This window comes from Vombatus ursinus, unplaced genomic scaffold (assembly GCF_900497805.2).
Source record: "Vombatus ursinus unplaced genomic scaffold, bare-nosed wombat genome assembly UNPS02015175.1, whole genome shotgun sequence".
NCBI classification, from domain to species: Eukaryota; Metazoa; Chordata; class Mammalia; order Diprotodontia; family Vombatidae; genus Vombatus; species Vombatus ursinus.
Window position 1 is genome coordinate 22,592,921 of NW_020954953.1, and position 19,597 is coordinate 22,612,517.

The window sequence follows — 19,597 nt, forward strand, 5'->3', positions numbered from 1 at the left end:
CCCTTTCCTCTTTCTCCTCCCCTCTTCCTTCTTTCCCTCTTCCCCCTTCCCCCTCCTTCAATCTCCCCCTCCTTTCTCTCTCCTTCTCCTCCTTCTTCTTATCCTCTTCCTCCTCCCCTCTCCCTTCTTTCTCTCTTCCCCCCCTCCCCCCTCCTTCAGTCTTCCAGTCTCCCCCTCCCCTCCCCCTCTTCCATCGCCCCACGTGCCCTCGTGCAGCTCGGCGGGAAGGGGCCCTGGCCGGGCCTGGGGTGAGGGCGGGGCGCTTCCCCTTTAAGAAGCCGGCGGTCTCCGGGATCGCCCCGGGGGCGGGCCGCAGGAAGAGGCCCCCGGCAGGCCTCAGTGCGCACGTGGTCGGCCATGGAGTTGGGCGCCGACCGCTTTGAGCAGAAGCTGCCCTTGCTGGAGGAGCTCGTTCTGGGCTCCGACTTTCTGGGTAAAGAAGCCCCCGCGCCGGGGCTCTCGTCTCCTTCTCGGGCCGCCGGGAAGGTCGGAAGGGGGCGAAGGGCGGGCGCGCGTGGCGTCGAGGCGGCCTCTCCCGGGCTGCAGGCTGCTGTCTGGGAGCGCCGAGCTGGAGGGGCCGGGGAGCGGGCTTAGGATCCCGGCTGGGCCCCTCCGGGCCTGGGCAGCCCCGGGGACAGAAGTGGGGCGGGTGGGGCAGGATCAGAACTCACTTGTGTGCGGTGGGCTTCTTCCCTGGGTTCAAGGCTTCTCTGCAGGCTGCAGAGTGTCTGCCCTTAACAGGGAGCTGAATTTTGAGCCCCTTGGAGGCCCAGCCCTGGGAGTCCTGAGCCTCAGGAAGAGGGGGATGGAGGGGTCAGGCCAATTGGGATGTTCTTTTCTTTGGCTATTTCCTAGGCTTCCTGTTTCCCCTTTCCTGGCTTTCTGAGTGCCTAAGCTTTGCAGGATCCTGAAAGCAGCCCAGGACACTCTCCTCCTGCTGCTTAATTCAGAGTCCCACGTGCCCATTGGTCCAGTTTTCCCCAGATCTGTGTGTGTACTGGTGGACAAACTTCCTAGGTTACCCCTCCAGTTATGTCAGAATTTGGGCAAGAGACATTTTTCACCCAGTGGCAAATCTATGGAAGAATATAGACAAGAATCAGAGAAGAGCTAGCTTTGTTAGAGGAAACATACAAATTGTTGAGATCACAGATCCATTTTTGCTCCCTTGAACTAGGACAATCTGTGAAATGTATATTGTTTTGCATTAATCTTTTTTAAAAATTAATTTATTTTTTAGTGCCAAATTCTCTCTCTCCCTCTACCATCCATTGTAAAGGCAAGAAATACAATGCCCATTATACACATGAAGTCATTTGTTTTGCATTAGTCTTACAGCATCCTGCATGCTGAGTGCTCCCTAAGTACTGACTGGTGAGTAATGTGATCCTGATGTTCACAAATGGATTCTCTTTCATTTTATGAATTTCACCTGTAGGTTTGGACATAGAATTTACAGGCTTGAGGTCCATCTTTCCAAAAGGCCAGCAAACAAGGTAAAGTGGGAAAAACTTCTATCATCAGTTTATGTAGAATTCTGCTGGGACTTAATTTGAGTCATACAGGGTGGCATAATAGGTAGAGCACTGGGTGTGCAGTCAAGAAGACCTGAGTTTAGGGGCAGCTAGGTGGCACAGTGGATAGAGCACCAGCCCTGAATTCAGTAGGACCCGTGTTCAAATCCAACCTCAGACACATAACACTTACTAGCTGTGTGGCCCTGGGCAAGTCACTTAACCTCATTGCCTAGACAAAAAAAAAAGAAGACCTAATTTGAAATTCGGTCTCACCCCTTTAACTGCGTGACCCCTGGCAAGTTATTGAACGTCTGTTTGCCTCAGTTTCCTTAACTGTAAAATTAGTAACAGTATCTATCTGGAAGGGTTGTTGTGAGGATCAGATGAGAAATTTGTAAAGTGTTTAGCACAGTGCCTGGCACATAAGGGATGCTATATAAATGTTTATTATCATCTTCCACTCAGAGAGGAGACTTCATCTAGTAAAGTGGAATCTATATTTGAACAGACATTCTTTCTATAAAGTGGTCCTCTGGAATTTACAGGGATTAGTGCTAATAATTATAATAACAGCTCATAGTCACATAGTGCTTTAAGGTTTACGAGGTTTTCTTAAAGTAAAATTCTTAAGGTTTTCTTGTAAAGCTCCTAAGATTTTTTTTTCCATAACCCTAGGAAGTATATAGAGAAAATATAATTTTATTGAAAAGGAAACTGAAGCTCAGCAACATTAAAAAATTTCATTATTGTAGATCTAATGAATATTGGAACCAAAACTTAGACTTGGGTCTTCTGACTCAACTTCTATGCTCTTTCTGCTACCCAATACCTCTCTTAATAATGAAAATGAAAGCATCTTATTTGGAGACATTTTGTCAGTATTTGTAAAATACCTGTTCTCTTTTAACAGTCTCTTTGACTCACCAGCAGAGTGGTATCTGAAAACTAAGAAGAGCATTCAGCAGTTTACAGTGTGTCAGATTGGTGAGTTTACTGGTTAAAGATGGTGGCATCCTTCCCTGCTGTTCTAAGCTGTTAGATATATGGGAGGTGGTTAAATTTAGTGGAGAGAGGTTTGAATACTAGGTTTGAAACCTTGTTTTGCTACTTAATTCCTGTGTCACCCTGAGCAAATAGTTTCTGTAAAACAGACTGATACAGTTTTAAATCTGTGATCCTATTATCTTTAGGAGCACTTGGGAGTGTTGCAAAGTTGGTTTATCCTGTAGGTTTTTTTTGTTCGCTTGAACTGGTGATGATTTTTGGTGTCATGTTACTTATTCATCGTTCCCTAGATTAGGGCTTCCTTCCCTGAATTGACCCATTTCTTGGAATAATCTTTATGTAAGCGGAAGCATTAGTTTCACTTTGACATACATTTGTTTAAAGGAGGACCTATTGATCATCATGTTGTTTATGCTATGAAATTAATCCTTTCAAGTTGTTTGCCATCCTTTGATAAATCTGGAAAAGTATTTAAAATAATGTTTAATGATGGGCACTGTGCCAAATGCTGGGAATACAAAGAAGGGCTATGCTATGTTCAAAGAACTTGCAATTTAGTAGAGAAAATAGAATATGCAAACAATTACACAGGTATATCCAAGGTAGACGGGTGGTAATCTCACAGAGAAGGTATGAGCTTTAAATGGGAGCAAGACCAGAGTTGAGATTTTGGCTGAGACTTCAGGGAAGCCAGGGGGCAGAGATGAAGAGAGAGAATTCCAGACAATGGAGACAGCCAGTGAAAATGCCCAGTGGGGGGATGAAGTGTCTTCAAGTCTAGCGAGAGGCAAAATTTTCTCTATTGTAAGCTTTGTACAATTGATCTCTTCTATTGACGCAATTTTAATTTTTAAACAAGAAACATTCAACCTCAGAAGTGTGAAGTCTAGCAATATGGAACAGCTTCTTCTTGATCAGATCATCGGGATATGTTCTGTCCTAAAACTATTGTTAATCTGCCTGTCTCCTTTTTTGTCCCCAAACATTCCCGTAGAGATATTGAAGCCTGACCTATTCCTGATTCTTTCACATCTCTTGTTCATTTACTTGTGAAGCCTCTGTCTTCAATATTCATTTCTCTGCCTAAGAGAAGACATACTTTTGTCTTCAGATACTTAATTAACAAGTTTTTACTCAGAAGCAGGTAGAGAACAACCTGTAGCAGTTGCCCCTATATATAATAGCAAGATCACGTTTAGGAACTGTATGTTTTCTTTTCTTGGAAGTGTGGATACACAGAGTATTACCAAAAAAAAAAATGGCTCTTAATTTGTGGTTTGAAGGGATGGGAATATAACTAAAGTTCATTATAACCTCATCCTTCTCCCCCCCCCCCCCAACTCTTTTTTCATTCTTTTAGGATTGTCAATGTTTTCAAGTATGGGAAGAAAGTCAAACAAGTAAGTATGAAGACTTTTTTCAATAAAATTCAACAACTGTGGATGAGGTATACCTCATGTACAGCAGATGTAGAATGCAGCGTATTCTTTAAGATATTGGTATTTTGGTTTGTTTTGATGAACTAAACTTTTCTGTCAGAAAAAAAGAGGGTTCTTTTTCAGAGGTGGGACTGGGAAATCTCAACAGTGTAAAAAAAAAAAAAAAGAAGTAGCAAGAGGCAGTATGATATAGTGGATTGAGAACTGACTGCAGAGTCTGACAAATATTGGCTTTGTGGCCCTGGGTAATTTCACTTAAATTGAAATTTCACTTACCATCTTGATATCCCAGGAAATGCTTGGTAAGTTCAGAGGAGGTGGGAGGTGCAAAGTTGCTTGGGTGGAAAGGGTTTCCTCATTGAGAGCTCCTTGTCCCAATGAAATGACAGGTCTGCCCCCATAAAAATTGTTAAGAAATAAAAAAGAAAAAAAGCTATCACATAAAACATAACCAACCTGTACCCTCCTAAATCTTTAAGTATCTACTTCTATTATGTATGAGGCATTTTGCTAGACCATGGACCTTGATCTTTTATTTGTTTTATTTTATTTTGGTACGAATCACATTTGAGTGCAGGAAACTGAAAGATACTGCAAGTGTCCAATATTTAAAAAAAAAATTTTACTCTGTGTTTCTTTTCTTTTTTTTTTTAAATAGGTATATAGCCCATTCATATAACTTCTTCCTCTTCCCTACCACACTTGGGATTATGGATTCAGAGTTCTCCTTCCAGGCCTCTAGTATTCTATTTTTGAATCAATATGGTTTCGATTATAATAAGGTATGTTGTTTGTTGGTTTTTTTTTTCCTTTGCTCAACTTTCGCCAGTGCAGTAGGTGGGGAGAGTACAATCTCGAAAGGACTTATTTATAAGGAAGAAGAGCTAAGGCCTTTCCCTGTCTCTTATTCACACCCTTCAAACCAAAATTTCCTTTTAGCTTTATGGTGCCTGGCACGTCGGATGATGACTGCATTTTTTTTCTATTTAGTTTCTCAAAAATGGGATCCCATATATGAATGAAGAACAGGAGAAGAAAATTAAGCAAGACCTTTTAACAGGGAATTGGAAAGTTCGTAGGTAAAGTCTTTTCTCCTTAGTTTATACAGCCTTCTCTAAAAGTATGTACAAGCTCAACTTTTGTAGTTATATATTTGGTACTGATGTGCCAGAGAAGTATTCATTAGCATTTGGGAGAGCAAATGTTAGCTGTTAGCTATTGGTGAAAGTAGTCCATGTGTGATACAAGTTTCATAGAATCAGAAAACCAGAAGGAGCATTGAAATCCATCCAGCTATCTTCATGAGTGTTGAGGTTTTCCCCAAAATTCTACTTGTTTTTATTTCCCTAATTAAAAAGCATTCCTTCTTAGGGAAAAAGCCTGAAATTTCAACCTTTTCCTCCTTTTTTAAACATCAGAGGCTAATGGTTGCCCTTATTTCCCAAATAGCAATTCCATTTTTTTTTTTACCCAAATGAAGGGATAAATAAAAAGGCATTTAATATAAGCACTTTCTGTGTACAAAAAGCACTTGGCTCACGTGTAGAAAAGCAAGATAGTCTCTGCTCTGAAGGAGTTTATATCTAATAGTGACAGACAGCACATATAGGAGGGTTCAGTTGCAGGGCCCAGAGAAAGGTCGTTAGGGTGTAGAGCAAAACAGATGGTCATCCATCCTTTTTAGTGTTATTTCCATTGGTAATCCTATATTTCTTTCTGATGTTGAACTGTTTGTTTGTCAATGCCAAGGACTTTTTGGATTTTCAGTAACTGTAGTTGTTGAGGAGGTAGGGTTTGTAGCATCTGCCGAGGCAGGTGCCAGGTCACATCTCTACATAGGATTATTCTCTTAGATATTGGCTGTGAGCCTGGGTTGGAAGCAGGGCTGGTGCTTGATGGGTGAGGGGATAGAGTGCTGGTATTCCTAGACCCTTTTGGGCAGGGTCCTAGGCTGTTCCTACCAGGGTTGGAGAAGAGATGGTAGTATTTTTGACATAGATGAGCCTATATTTATCAGGGTCTCTGTTGCTAGCTTTTTTTTTTTTAATGATATGATTCTTTTCCTTTGGAACTATAGTAATAAGGATACTTAGCATTGAAGAAAACACAATTTTTTTTCCTCCTAATGTCCTTGTGAGGCAGGGAGGGGATCGGGAAACTTATCTCTCTTAAAAAGAGAAATATAGATCTTTTAAAAAAATTATTTTTATTACTTATATAGCAAGAGTGGTAATCTCTTTTTGGTGGCCCATTTTCTCCATTAAATCATCATGCTAGAACTTGAGACACAGGAAACAGTAACTTAGTTTTGAAGTCATCTCATTTTGTTTGGTTGTCAGGTTTATTTGGAATCATCTCATTTTATTTGGTTGTATTTTCATCTCCTTTTCTTCTTGGAATTTCATTTATAGTACATTGGACAAAGACCAAATGAAGGTGGTGATTGATGAGGTAACTCGGTGGTTGGAGATGGCACAAGAAGGAGACTGGATGACACTTCCTGATATAACTGGTAGGCAAGGAAACTTCTTTTTGTGGATAGGCGAATGTGAAAGGGGTACTTGGCCACGTCCATGGCACCCACCCATAAAACTGCTAGCCAGATTAAAAAAAAAAAACAAGGATTTTTCCTTATTCTTGAGATCCTGCCTGTTGGGGAGGCATGGGTCTTAGGTAGGACTTCTGATGCTGGTCCCTTCTCTTTGGGGAACTTAGGGTCATGCTGTGTAGAAGTGTGACCTCTGTCTTGCGAATAGATTCATTCTGGATTGGGGATTCATAAATGCGTAGGGATTCATAAATGCATGGGCATTCAGGGACCTCTCCCTAAGGGTAATCCCAAGTAGTTTTCATATTGATTGATTCTGTTTTTCCTCTTGCATTCCCTCTTTGCCTAAACTTCTCTCATGTAAGGTGAATGGAAGATAATTCTGACTCTGGGTTGTATTAAACATGTCTTTGACCATAACATGTCTCATGGGTATATGGAGATAGTTTTCCATTTGTTCCTCCTGTGGTCTAACTGCCTCAAGGTTGTAGATTTAGGAGGGAGAGTGGAATGTTTTTTTCAAATCTGAATATGTGACCTGTGAATTTCAGTCTTTGTTTTCAGTCTTGCTTCCCCTTCTTTGCTTCAGGGTTCCAGGCTTTTGAGGTACAGTTAGTACTGAGGCAGGCTCTCCCCACAGTTTGGACCCTGATGAAAGACAAAGGGGTGAGTTAGGAATTCTGTGCTTTTAGACTAAAGGATGTTTTCTGCCTTGCTTTAGAGGAGTCCTTGGTAGCCTCTTAATTTATCAGTCTTTGTCACCCAGCCAAACCTAATTTAAATTTGTGCTCTGTGAAAGGTCCATCTCCATGGGCCAGATGCCAGGTTTCCTCAGTGGAAGTCTGGAAAAAAGATGGTTTTGGGGAGGCTGGACTTAGCTGCCAGATTATTACAGCCTGCCCTCGGTTTCCTTCTTTCCCCTTCCCTACATCCTTCTTCCTTATGTTGGAGAGTTCTTTTCCCTTACCCCAGGTCTAAGGCCAGGATAACTTGTCCTCAATCTCTCCTGGCAGATACTAGTAAAGAAAGTGAGCAGGCAATATCGCTGGTGTCTAGAGAACTCCTCTCGTGACCATGATGACTGCAGGAGGGAGAAAATTCTCCTCTCTGCCCGGGGCTTTGCTGTTTTTTTCCAGATGCTGGTAAAAGCCAAGAAGGTAGAGATCCACATTTGTATTGCATGCTTTTTGACAGTGTTGAGGTTTATGGCCATGGCCAGTGATTCCTCTAGCCATGGGAGCTAGCTCCCTGTTCCTGTCATTATTTTACTTTGGGCAGCTGGGAGGTACAGTGGATAGAGTGGACTCTGTCAGGAAGATGCAAGTTAGAATCCTTCTTTGGACACTTGCTGTGTGATCCTGGGCAAGTCTCGGTTTCCCCATCTGTGAAGTGGTGATGATAATAGCCCCTCCCTTCATCACGGGGTTGTTATGAAGATTGAATGAAATCATATTATAACACATGTAACACACCTTAAAATACTACATAAATGTCAGCCATCATCATCATCATCGTCATTAGTATCTGTTACTTTAGTAACTGTTGATTTCATCCGTGTGAGGTCTCCACTCTCTAATGCAGATTGCAATCTTCCCATTTAATTAACCAATTATTTATTATTACATATTAAGCAATATTCACAAGTTGCTGTGGCTAAAAAAATTAATTTCCTTGTGGCCACTTTTTCATTGATGAGGTGTCTCTTAGCTAAGCCAGACTGGTCCGCAGAGTTCTGCCTTGTTGTCTCTTGCTGGGCTTCTGGCCATTATTACTTTTACCCACGTGATGATAGATGACTTTAGAAAAAGACTACCCCTAAGTAAAGCGTTGCCTTGTTTCTTGGGTTATGAAGCTTTGTGTTTGTTTTGAAGCAGAGTGCTGGTGTACTGCATTTTAAATTAAATAGTAGTTTTTATTAGCAAAGCACGCTATCTCTCCTGCATCTTGTGATTGATTTTATGGTTAAGAAATTCCTGAAGCTTACCTTACCTTGAGTTCTTCGTACTCCTTTCTTCCCTTCTCTCTCTCTCTCTCTCTCTTTTTTTTTTTTTTGGCAAGGCAATGGGGTTAAGTGACTTGCCCAGGGTCACATAGCTAGTAAGTGTCAAGTGTTTGGTCTGAGGCTGGATTTGCGCTCAGGTCCTCCTGACTTCAGGGCTGGTGCTCTATCCACTATGCCACCTAGCTGCCCCTCCCTTCTCTTTTTTTTCAAAATTTTTTTATTAATATTCCTCAAGAACATGGCCCATTTCCTTTTTGTCTTTGTTTTCCAGGCAACTTAGCAGAGCACCTGGCATATAACAGGTGCTAAAAAATTGCTTGTTGAGTACCTGATCCTCCCTGGTATTTGGGCTGTTAAGAGCCCCTTTTCTTAAAAGGAAAAGAGAGAATGATGTGGGAAGAGGTTGAAAAGGTTACCTGTAGCTACTGATAACACCGACTTGTTTGTAAGAAAATACTGATGGGGCAGCTAGGTGGTCCAGTGGATAGAGCTCCGGCCTTGGAGTCAGGAGGACCTGAGTTCAAATCTGGTCTCAGACCAAAGACTTGACACTTATTAGCTGTGTGACTCTGGGCAAGTCACTTAATCCTGATTGCCTCACCAAAAAGCAAAAAAAAAAAAAAAAACCAGAATAGAAAAAAAAAAAAGCAGAATAGCAGGAAAATACTGATGGCATTTGGTGACTTTGATTCATTTCTTATATGTCTCTTGGCCCTATTCTTTTTAGCCTTTGGTGGGACATAACATGATGATGGATCTTCTGCACCTTCATGAAAAGTTCTACAGACCTCTCCCAGGTAGGGAAAGAGATGTCCTTGCCCCTTTTCCATCCCAGCAAAACCTGACCTGGGGCTTTGGAGAGGGAGCTTGACCCGAGAAAGCTCACAATTTTTTAGTCTTTAGGGGATTATAGGGACTGGGAGAATATACCCTCTTGCCTGGCCACCTGCCCACCTCCACAGATACATGTTCCTCATCAATATCTAGAGGACCTTGGAGTCAAACAGGTGCTGCTTATTGTGATTCATCACTTGTTGTCTTCTTGGAACAAAAGATATCCACCATTCTGCCTTTTACCCTCCTCCACTAGGAAGGTAGCTTTAGCCTTTTATTTATTAAGCTTCTTTCCTCACTGGGCACCGAACCTCAGCCAAACTCATTGTATGTCACTTCCAGCTTCAAGCTTAGCTGATAAAGTTCTTAAAAATCAGCCCTTTCACCTCTCTCTTTTTGAAATGAGAGTCAGCATCCTCTCTTCATTTGATACCTTCTTAGTTTATAATTAGTGACCAAAGTCTCATCTTCAGTCTAAAATCCAATAAATTACATTTGTTTTATAATCAGAAAAAACAGCCCATTTCTTCTCCAGTATATTCTACAGTTTGTTCCATTCCAAAATGATCAGTTATTTGAGTTCTGAATCAGAGTAACTTTTTCCCTTAGAACTCTGAGCAAAGTAGACTGCTTTGCTTCATATGAAAGGGTAGAACCACAAAGGGAGACAGTACCTTACCCAAGTATAGAGGGTTTCCATAGGCTTAGTACAATTTTAAGCTTTAATAGTTTTGGAGACACCTTATGTCTATCTTGTCTCCCCTGGCTAAACTAACCTTCTTGAGGACAAAGATTTCGCTCTTGTCTTATATTCACACCCCCAGACACAATGCCAGGCACACAATAAAATACTTAACAAATGCTGATTGATTGAGTCTCTCCTCAGAATCCTATGAGCAGTTTAAGCTGAACATCCATGGCTTGTTTCCTGTCCTCATAGATACCAAGAATGTGACAAAACAGATTTGGAAGGTAAATAAACAAATTGCATTTTGTTAGTTTCAATGTACATCTTTCTTCTGCCTTCAGTTTCCTAATAAAGTTTTTAGAGTTCAGGCTCTAGTACTTGTTGCTGTTTTGCCCTGTGCAAGATTATGAATGGTGACAAAATCAATTCTGTCTTTTATGGAAACTTCAGTGTTTTTCCCTACCTGTTTTGTTTATTGAGATCATCAGCGCAGGGACTTTCTCAAATCCAGGGTTGGGGAGGGATTTGTTCTGTGAAATTTGGATTCAGTCAAAGGGCTGCACGTGAGGACCTAGATGGCCACATGAAGCAATATATGTAAAGCACTTTGCAAAACCTTAGAGGGTTGTGTAAATGTCAGTTTTAGTGATGGCAGTAGGGATGACAATGCAAGATGAAACTTGACTCTTTAGAAGCTTCAGAACCAAAAATTCCCTTCATGGCTCTGAGGTTATCTGGGCCTTTTGAGACCTGGAAATCTTAAGGTGTTTCCTGGGCCTCTAACTTGAGGCTCAGGTCACCACCTTGGTACACTGGTACACTTGGTACTCCTGTCAAAGAGGTGTGTCAGCAATATTGGAGTTACTTTCTGACCCCCAAAGAGACTGCATAGTCATTCAGTCTTGATTGGAGGAACAGGGATGGTTATGCTGTTGGACGACATTGGAGGGCACCAAAGGGCTATTTTACGAGTCCTTTGGGGTGTATTTAAGGTGAAGGTATAAAATCCTAGCTGACCTCATCTCTCATGTCCCAGTTTTGTTTTTGGTTTTTTTTTTCCTCCCTCACAGGAACTAAGTTTCCCGAGAGCTTCTAATCTTTTGGAGGTTTATGAAGTCCTAAACAGGCAAGCAAGATGTCTTTGATGCTGGTCAAATGTGCTTTTGTGAAGACCCAACCTTTTTTAGGAAGCAGAGTTGTCTTATCTTTGACCACAGCCTTGAGTTGGTATGGGTTTGCAGACTGACAGAAAAGCCCTCCTTTCAAAGAAGGGAGGCATCAGCTGTGTTCACTTCCCTGTTGAGAAGCTCAGCAGGTTGAGGGTGGGGATGGGAGAGGCATGACAGCTGCAGCTGGTTTAGAGACTTAATGGGTAAAGCTTCTTGATCTGCCTTTAACGTCTCTATCAACCACCTGGGGATTAATGATCCAGATATACCTCGCACTTCTGTTCATGGCCGGGGCAGAAGGTAGATCAGGGACGTAGATCAGAGTTCGGGGTGATAGAGGAATTCGACAAGTCCCTTAGAGCAGTGTGGTTTGGTCATTGCCAGTGTTCTCTTATTTGTCCTGTCCCTTGAATGAGCTCTCCCTTCAAGAGTCACAGTATTTTGGACTCAGATTGTCTTAATTTAGTTAAAGGGAAAAGAGGGTGTGTGAGTGCACACCCTGTTGTGAAAGAGTGAGCATTTTCAAGTAAGAAAAAAAACCTGACCTTTTGCTCTTTCTCCAATAGTGACCTGAATCCTACCAAGAATTCTTGTCCAGTGATCATTCATGCAAGCGAATGTATCAAATATGGTATGTTCCAATTAAAGTGAGGCCTGCTTCCTGGCTTACTGACCAGGGAGCTAGGTTTCCCTGAAATGTGCCTTATCCCTAGCAAGTGTTGGACAGATAGGCACATTCTCACTAGGCATTTCTCACCTGAGTTGTCTTTGATTCAGTTTGATTCAAGAAGCAATTATTAAGCACCTACAGTGTTCTAGGTACTGGGGAAGTTGTGATTGATCTTGTGATACGTCCTCTCGGTTTTGTTCAATAAGTTATTTTATCCTTTTGGGAAGCTCTTTCCTTTGCCACTGTCTTTCCCCTACATTTAATTTTTCTTCCTTTGGCAGGAGGAGAAAATTAGGAGGAGAAAAGGTGGAGCATTAGACATGGTTTTAGGGAAGGGCAGGTATGGGCTAGGCATTCGTAGTCCTAAATGCCAAAGGAGATAGAAAGTTGGTTGGATTGGGATAAAGAGTAGATAGTTGCTGGTCCAAGTTTCATTTCTAATCATAGCTCAATTCTGTTTTTCTACCTTATGGGGAAAATGTTTCAGTTGAGACCAAATACCCTCATGAAGCAGCTTATGATGCCTTCCTTTGTGGATCAGGTAAAAAAAGGAACTTAATTTTTTAAAAATTCCCATTCGTATAGTTATAAGATACCTACTGTGTGCAAGATACTGTGTTAGGGAGCTGAAGGTAAAAGAAGACACAACCCTTCCCTCAATAAACTTGCTCTTTGTGCATGTGTCTGTGTGAGGGAGAGGTGTACAAGTAATACAAGGCTCATTAGAGTTGGTAAGTGCATAGGAGGGGTCTGAAGGGAATGTCTGAGAGACTCTGGAAAGGAGAGATCACTAATAGCTGTAGAGATTGAGTCTATTTGGAGCATGTGGGCTTGGCAGACTATGGAGTATGTGAAGGATAAGAGTCCAAGATAAGTCTGGAAAGGCAATTTGGAGCCAGATTATGGAGGCCTTGCATCCCAGCTAAGATTTGGTAAACTGAGGGGAGGTTTTATTTGTTTGGGGTTTTTTTTTTGTTTTTTTTTTTTTTGCTAGGCAATGGGGTTAAGTGACTTGTTCAGGGTCACACAGCTAGTGAGTGTTATGTGTCTGTTAGGTCCTCCTGATTCCAGGGCCGGTGCTCTATCCACTGCGCCACCTAGCTGCCCCATTGAGGGGAGGTTTTAGAACAGGGGAGTGACATGTTCAGAGCCTGCATCAGGAAATTATTCTGGTGGGAGTGTGGGGTGGATGATGAAAGAAAAGAGAGAGACCAGAGGCAGGGAGGCCAGTGAAGAGTCTAGAAAAATAGGCCAGGGAAAGCTGGGGGTGGCAGCATTGTCTTGTGAGGAGACTGAGGTTGGTGGATTGCTTTTTTGTGAATTCTGAGCTGCAGTAAGGTTAAAGCCTGAGCAAGATAGGGAGACTCGGCCTCATTTAAAAAAAAAAAATCCAAAACAAAAAATAATAGTCCTGGGCAGAAGCAACCAGATCCCTAATGAGGATGATAATATGGGCATAAAAAGGAGTGAATAGAAACAAGATATAGTGTGGAATTAGAATAAAAGACCTGACAGTTGATTGGAGTTGGGGATGGAGAATACATGGAAGTCAATGAAAACTTGATAGGTTTTGAACTTGAATGACTGGGAGGATGGTGGAACCATGAGGAAAAACATTTATATTTACATTCGTGGGACTTTTCACTTTCCACAGTGATGAGAAACATAATGTGATAGCACTCTGAAACTGATGGGGAACAAAAATGAAACTTGGAGTCAGTTAATAAATATTAGATGCCTGCTCTGCGAGAGGCACTGTGCTAGATATTGGAAATTCCGAGTCCAATCTCTGCCCTCAAGACACTTACATTCTACTGGTGGAGAAAATGTATAAATACATTTTATATAAAATAAATAGAAGGCAATTTAGGGGTGTGGTCAAGACAGACTTCATGTAGAAAGTAGTACTTCTGCTGAGATTTGAAGGAAAAGGAGAATTTTCAGGCATGGGGCGTGGCCAGTACAAAGGCACAGAGTTGGGACACGATTGTCCTGTGTGAGGAATTACAAGAAGGCTAGTCTGTCTGGACCATGGATTTTGGGAAAGGGAGTGATGTATGAAGGCTGGGGAGGTCAGTTAGGTCCACGTGGAGAAGGGCTTTAAATACCAAACAGGAATTTGTATTTGATCCTGGAGTCTATTGGGAGCCACTGGAGTTTATTGAATAGGGAGTGACATCATTAGATCTGCATTTCAGGAACATCACTTTGGCATTTGGGTGGAGGATAAATTGGAGAAAGGAGAGACTTGAGCCAACGAGTCAATTATTTTTCAAATTTTCTTTCCTCCCAGTTCTCTTGAAGGTGGCACATTTACTACTATATAGAACAACTGGGTGAGTATTTCTTTTCATCTTGTACTTTTAATAGTTGATCAACAAGTACTTTCTGAACATTTACTATGTACCCAGCATGATCTTGGTTGTGGGGGAATAATGAGGACAGAGTCATCACAAGTATGGGAAACCCCTGACTTGGCAGGTTCTGACTAATGTGCTTTTCTTTCTCATAGGACCACTTTGGTTGGACAAAACCTGAGAACTCCCCTCCTTTCCTCACAATACTGCTACCAAGGATTGCTCTCCTTTTCTTTCCTCCTGCTTACAGACCCTTCTGCTGGCTACTACTGCTCAGTCTAATCCAGTCCAATGTAGACAATGGGTGGGAGGGACATAAAGTTGCTGACATTATGCAGACATAATCTGCTCTAACCCTTGTTTTTATTCTTGACTCCAAAGCTCTAACTCCTTACTGCTCTTATCTAACCCTTATCCTCTGTTCCTTTTCTGAGCCTCAGTGGCCCTTGTCCTAAGAAGACAGGTCTCAGGTCAAGAGAGCCATTGCTGGTAGTATGGAGCTAGGGGAGTAGAAATGGTCCTCTGGAGTTGATGAGTATTTCAAAGACCTGTGACTTTGTTGGTCTGGGTACTTCTTCCACTAACACAGATCCTTCTTTGAGTCAATGAGTTGTGTTGGCCCAAATATTTATCACTGAGGGCATACTTAGTGATGAGACTCTCAGAACTTAGCTTGACTGGTTTCAGACTGGGCCTGTACTTGATAGGGCCAACTGGAGCCAGAATAACCTTGAGGGTCACCCCCATGCTACAGTGAAGTATCAAAGGTGGGCTTTAGTGGAGGTGATAAAATTTTTACAAATTTTATTATTTGATACAACCTAGACCATGATAAATGATATTAAAAACTTAGATTTATTTAGCCTTTTGTAATTGGGAAGTGTTTTCAGTCAGTCAGCACAAGTGCTTATGATGTGCTAGGTACTGTGCTAATTGTTGGGGATACAAAGAAAAAGCAACAATAATCTCTGCCCTCAGGGAGAAGCTTTCAACATATTATGTAAATAAAACGAGGACATTGAAGATCCACACAGGAGGAGTGGAAGATAGCTTCAGAGGGGAAGGCATTAGCTGCTGGTGGGACCAGGAGAGGTCTTGCTTAGGTAGAAGGTAGCATTTGTGCTCTCTTGAAGGAACTTAATGATTTCCAAAAGTTTTTAATCTCTTCATAATATACCCCTGTGAAGTAAGTACCATGAATAATAGTGGCCTTATTTTACTGAGGAGAAAAAAGAAGGCAAGCAAGGTTAAATATGAGGAGGGAGTTCCTAGAAATGGATAGAGCAGCCTTTCCTAAAGACCCCGCCCATCCCGACGTGGGAGGCAGTGTGTTGGAATGAAGAGTCCTGGGTGTGGAGTCATGGGACCTGGCTTCGAATCCTGGCTCAGCTACTTATTATTGATGTGACCTCAAGCAAATTTGTTAATCTCTCTGGGCCTCTGCTAAATGAGGAGATCTCTAAAGATGTGCCCAGCTCTTCATCTGTGACCCTAGGTTGTAGTCTTTATCCAATGCAGAGGATACTGTGATTAAATATGTGTATCAGAACTGATTGGGGGCTTTCTCTTCCCCTCCTAACAGTGGCATAAGAATGGAGCCCACGTTCCCTCAGTATCTTGATGTTCTGGCTCCCTATGTGAACCAGGTGAACCTTATCCGAGCATGTATCTCTAAAATTGTGAGTAGTTGTGTGTGTCAGTCCTTTACTTTCTTTGGGGGGCCCCAAGTGGGAAGTCGCTTGGTGGTGGTTGGGGCTGGAGAAGGGGTGGGGTGCTGGGCATAGGGATCCCAGCGGCTTCTCCCTGTCTTCAGCATAAGGGCAGTCCTGGATGTAGGCCCACTGCAGCTCACTCTGTGTAAGCTGGGTGGGATGGTGTTCCCTTAGGGCCAGAGAGCAGGAACGGCCCTTTGGTAAGTTACTTGTGCAGACTTGAGTATGGTCCCTAACTCCTTAGTCTCCATCTTGATTGTCCTAAACCGTTGAGGTCTGAGCATCTTGTGTTTACTGTATGTACTTTATATTTACTTACTATCTGTGCACATGTTTTCCTCCAGCTGATTATAAGCTTCTTGAGGGCAGTGATTAGATTTTCAGGCACTTAACAAATGCTTGTCATTTTCATCAAACTGCCTCTCCATACCTACTCAGAGACCAAAACTGATGGTAGAAAGGAGAGCGACAGCTTGTGTATTGTGTCCTGACAAATCTGTAAAAACCAAGCTTACATTATTTGTTGTTGGGTCTAGTTTTCTTAAAGTTTTCTCAAGCGTATAATATATGTCTATTTTCTTAAGGCCCAGTCCATCCTGGCTCTGCCATTTTTTAGCTGGGTGACCCTGGGCAAATCACTTAACTTGTCTTGCCCTGAATCTCCCCATTTTTGACGTGAACTAGTTGAACCAAATGACCTCACTATTTCTCTCCAGCTCTAAGTCCATGATCCTATGACCTTTTAGTTGTGAGACCTGCAAACTGGTGGTGGTCTAAGGATCTTCAAAATGAAAAGTAGTGACTAAATGTAGTTTATAGTCTCTGAGTTTGTAGAGATAATAGCAATATCAGATTTGAAATTCAAAGCTGTGGACAGTGTGTTGATAGTCCATATATAATGTTTTCCAGAATTTCTCTGGTCCAGATTCCCCCAGCAACCGGCCACCCACCCTTATCCTCAAAGTCAAGAGGTGGCCTGGGGTAGATGAAGAACAAGTCTATTATGAATTCAAGGACCTCTGCAAATTTGATGTCCGACGATTCACCTGCAACCAGTTTCTACTTATGACCAACAAGTTCAAGGAGTAGGTGGCTCATGGGTTCATTTTCCCCTTCCTTGAAATAGCATCTTTTCCTTGCTTCACCTGCTTCTAGCCTAATGCGTACAGTATTATCTCTTTACTTGTGTAGTGCATTGCCAACCACTAACTGACTGAGGAAATGCCTTTTTTCCCCTCTCTCAAGTGTCAGGATTGTGTTGCAAGAATACAGGTATCACCCTGACTTGCAAGTGACCCTGTACCGATACTGGAGGCATTCACCTAATATCAACTGCATACTACAGTAAGTGGCCAGGGTCATAAAGGGTCATTTTGGTGGCATTCTCCACTTGCAGACAGAAGGTATCAGTTTGTTGAATCATGGCATGTTCACTAGATGATTTATAATGCAAGGGAACAGCTAATTATATGTCTTTGAGCTATGTAAGTGCTACATGAGGATCATGGCATCTGAATAAAACTTTTACATATATGCTTATATTAAAATTGCCCCCTTGGATGCCAAAGAAATTAATTTTTAATTTCTATGAGCCTCTGTAAATTTACTAGGAAAATTAAATTTACTAGGAACACAAAGGCACCATCTTAGGGATGTGTATATGTATGAGTTTAGTGTGATAGCACTGGACCTTGGGTAGTAAAGATTTCCCTTCTAGATGAACAAGACTCTAGAAGTGATGAGAGAAAAATACTCGGCCAAACTCGAGTGTAGCCCCAAAAGCCAAGTGATCCTTGGTTTGACGGCCATCTACCTTCCATCATTTCCTTGCAGAATCTGTGGTGTCGTTACTACTTGGGCCTTTCTGGCTTTCATTCTCGGAGGATCTCCATCGATCATACAGTGAAGGCTTCAGGAACTGTTGCCCCATCTCAACTTTGCCCTTGGAATGCCATTCTGCATGACTTGGCTCTTAAGAGTATTTTAAGATGGGCTTGTTAAATCTTTATGAGGTTTCTTTTCCTACCCCAAATCTCTTAAGTGTGTCCTTTTCCAGCGCTCCGGTGCCACAAAATTGAGGATTCAGTAGCATTGGCTCATGGGAAGAAATGTACTATTGGGACAAAAGCCCAAATCATTTTGATGACTGTATTTGTCAGTGAATTCATTAATCAGATTCCAGGGTGGCTGGTAAAAATATCTTGTGAGAGGAGATACAAGTTGCATAAATAAAAGGCTATGCTAACTTTTTTTTTTTTTAAATACTTTTCAACATCATGAGAAGAGTAAATGATTGATGGGTTTAGGGTAATTTTGGTTCTGTTTAAAACTACTTTTCTGAGTAGATTTAATAAAGAAAAAGTTTAATTGGGAAGAATAACTTGTAAGTGTTCTTTTGTGGGAGGGAAAAAAGTAACATTAGCCCAGACTTTGTCTTGGAGCGATGCATGAATACTTTTTGATCAATGTTTTTAATTGCAAAACATACTATTTTAGACTTTGAACAAAATATCCAGAAGGCATGATCTGCACCACTGGCATCTTATATCTCAAAAACTGAGGGTACAGTTAAGGAAATTTATTTAGGCTTCCTCTAAGTTAATTAATCCGTATTTAGCTTCACAGAAATCTTTATAAGACTCTTATGTTAGATGGGTCATTTACCCAACTTTACTTTCTTTGTATGTCGATGCTTTTTATCCCACACTCCCCACCCACCCTTGGGAAAAATAGAAGCAACCATTCAAGTTATTGCCCAGAATTGCCTGTTCCAGGATAAAAGACATATCAATCCTGAAGGGTGGTGGGAAAGGTCTTGCTACTCTGGATGGGGCATTCATGTCCTATTTGTATTTCAACACCCAGGATTTATAGCCATTAATGACTGGGAGAATTGAAACTGTTGACTTTTCAACAGTTGGTCTTATATACTGCCTTAAGCACAAATCAAAGTGATAGTCCCCCTCGATGCCCTCCCCCCACCCCTTTTTCACTAAACTATAAAGTTTTCTTTTTGGCCCATATGTTGGGTATGTGATCTGATTTTTTTTTTTTTTTTTACAGATGCCATTTTCAAGAAGATACAAAATAGGAAAATCCATCTTTTAACAAATAAATTAGAGTGATTGACAACCTATTTTACAAAATTGATTCACTCCAAGATCCCTTTAATTGGGAACTCTCCTGATATGTTTAAGTATTTGCTTAAAGAGAGGGAAAGAAGTAAACAGGAAAGCATAGGATGACAATATCAAGAATCATTATTGCTAGAACATCTTTGAAATAGTGGAGACTCTTGGGGTACAGGTTTGATTTGTAGAAACTGAAAACCAGTTCAAAATAACATTCAGATAGGCTTGATCCAAGGAAACGAGAGATGTTTGATTGTGTTGTTCTCTAGTCCCCCTAACCTCAATAAAAAACAAAAAAATTGGAATGTCAGAATGTCCACACAGAGGTGCCCCCAGTTCAAATCTAACAGCCCTTGGGAATCCGCTCAAGTCCCATCTTTTTAGTGAAGCATTCCCTATGGAAAGGTCACTATACTTGCCTACCCATTTTTAAGATTGCACTTGAAGTAAAGCTTTGGACTTTTGAACATTGTAGGGGTCTGCAAACTACAGCCGGCCAGCCAGCAGGCCTTTTTTGCACCACTA

The 19,597-nt window shown here is 41.6% G+C and overlaps 1 protein-coding gene across 4 annotated transcripts; it reads left to right on the forward strand.

The window, feature by feature from the left end:
- The first annotated feature begins 354 nt into the window (after nt 1–354).
- Nucleotides 355–19,083, forward strand: LOC114031499 (poly(A)-specific ribonuclease PNLDC1-like). 4 transcript variants are annotated; one of them, XM_027846599.1, is made up of 19 exons: nt 355–433; nt 1,439–1,496; nt 2,428–2,501; nt 3,883–3,922; nt 4,620–4,743; nt 4,952–5,040; nt 6,373–6,473; nt 7,099–7,175; nt 7,523–7,666; nt 9,239–9,308; nt 10,232–10,317; nt 11,104–11,159; nt 11,769–11,833; nt 12,360–12,413; nt 14,166–14,208; nt 15,812–15,908; nt 16,851–17,026; nt 17,187–17,285; nt 19,005–19,083. In XM_027846599.1, exons 1-19 carry the CDS (start codon nt 358–360, stop codon nt 19,030–19,032), a joined length of 1,557 nt encoding a protein of 518 aa, XP_027702400.1. In that variant the 5' UTR covers nt 355–357; the 3' UTR covers nt 19,033–19,083. The 4 variants fall into 4 exon arrangements, with proteins under 4 accessions (XP_027702400.1, XP_027702399.1, XP_027702401.1 ...); XM_027846598.1 differs by lacking the exon at nt 19,005–19,083 and adding an exon at nt 17,775–18,234; XM_027846600.1 differs by lacking the exons at nt 12,360–12,413; nt 19,005–19,083 and adding an exon at nt 17,775–18,234.
- Nucleotides 19,084–19,597: the final 514 nt, after the last annotated feature.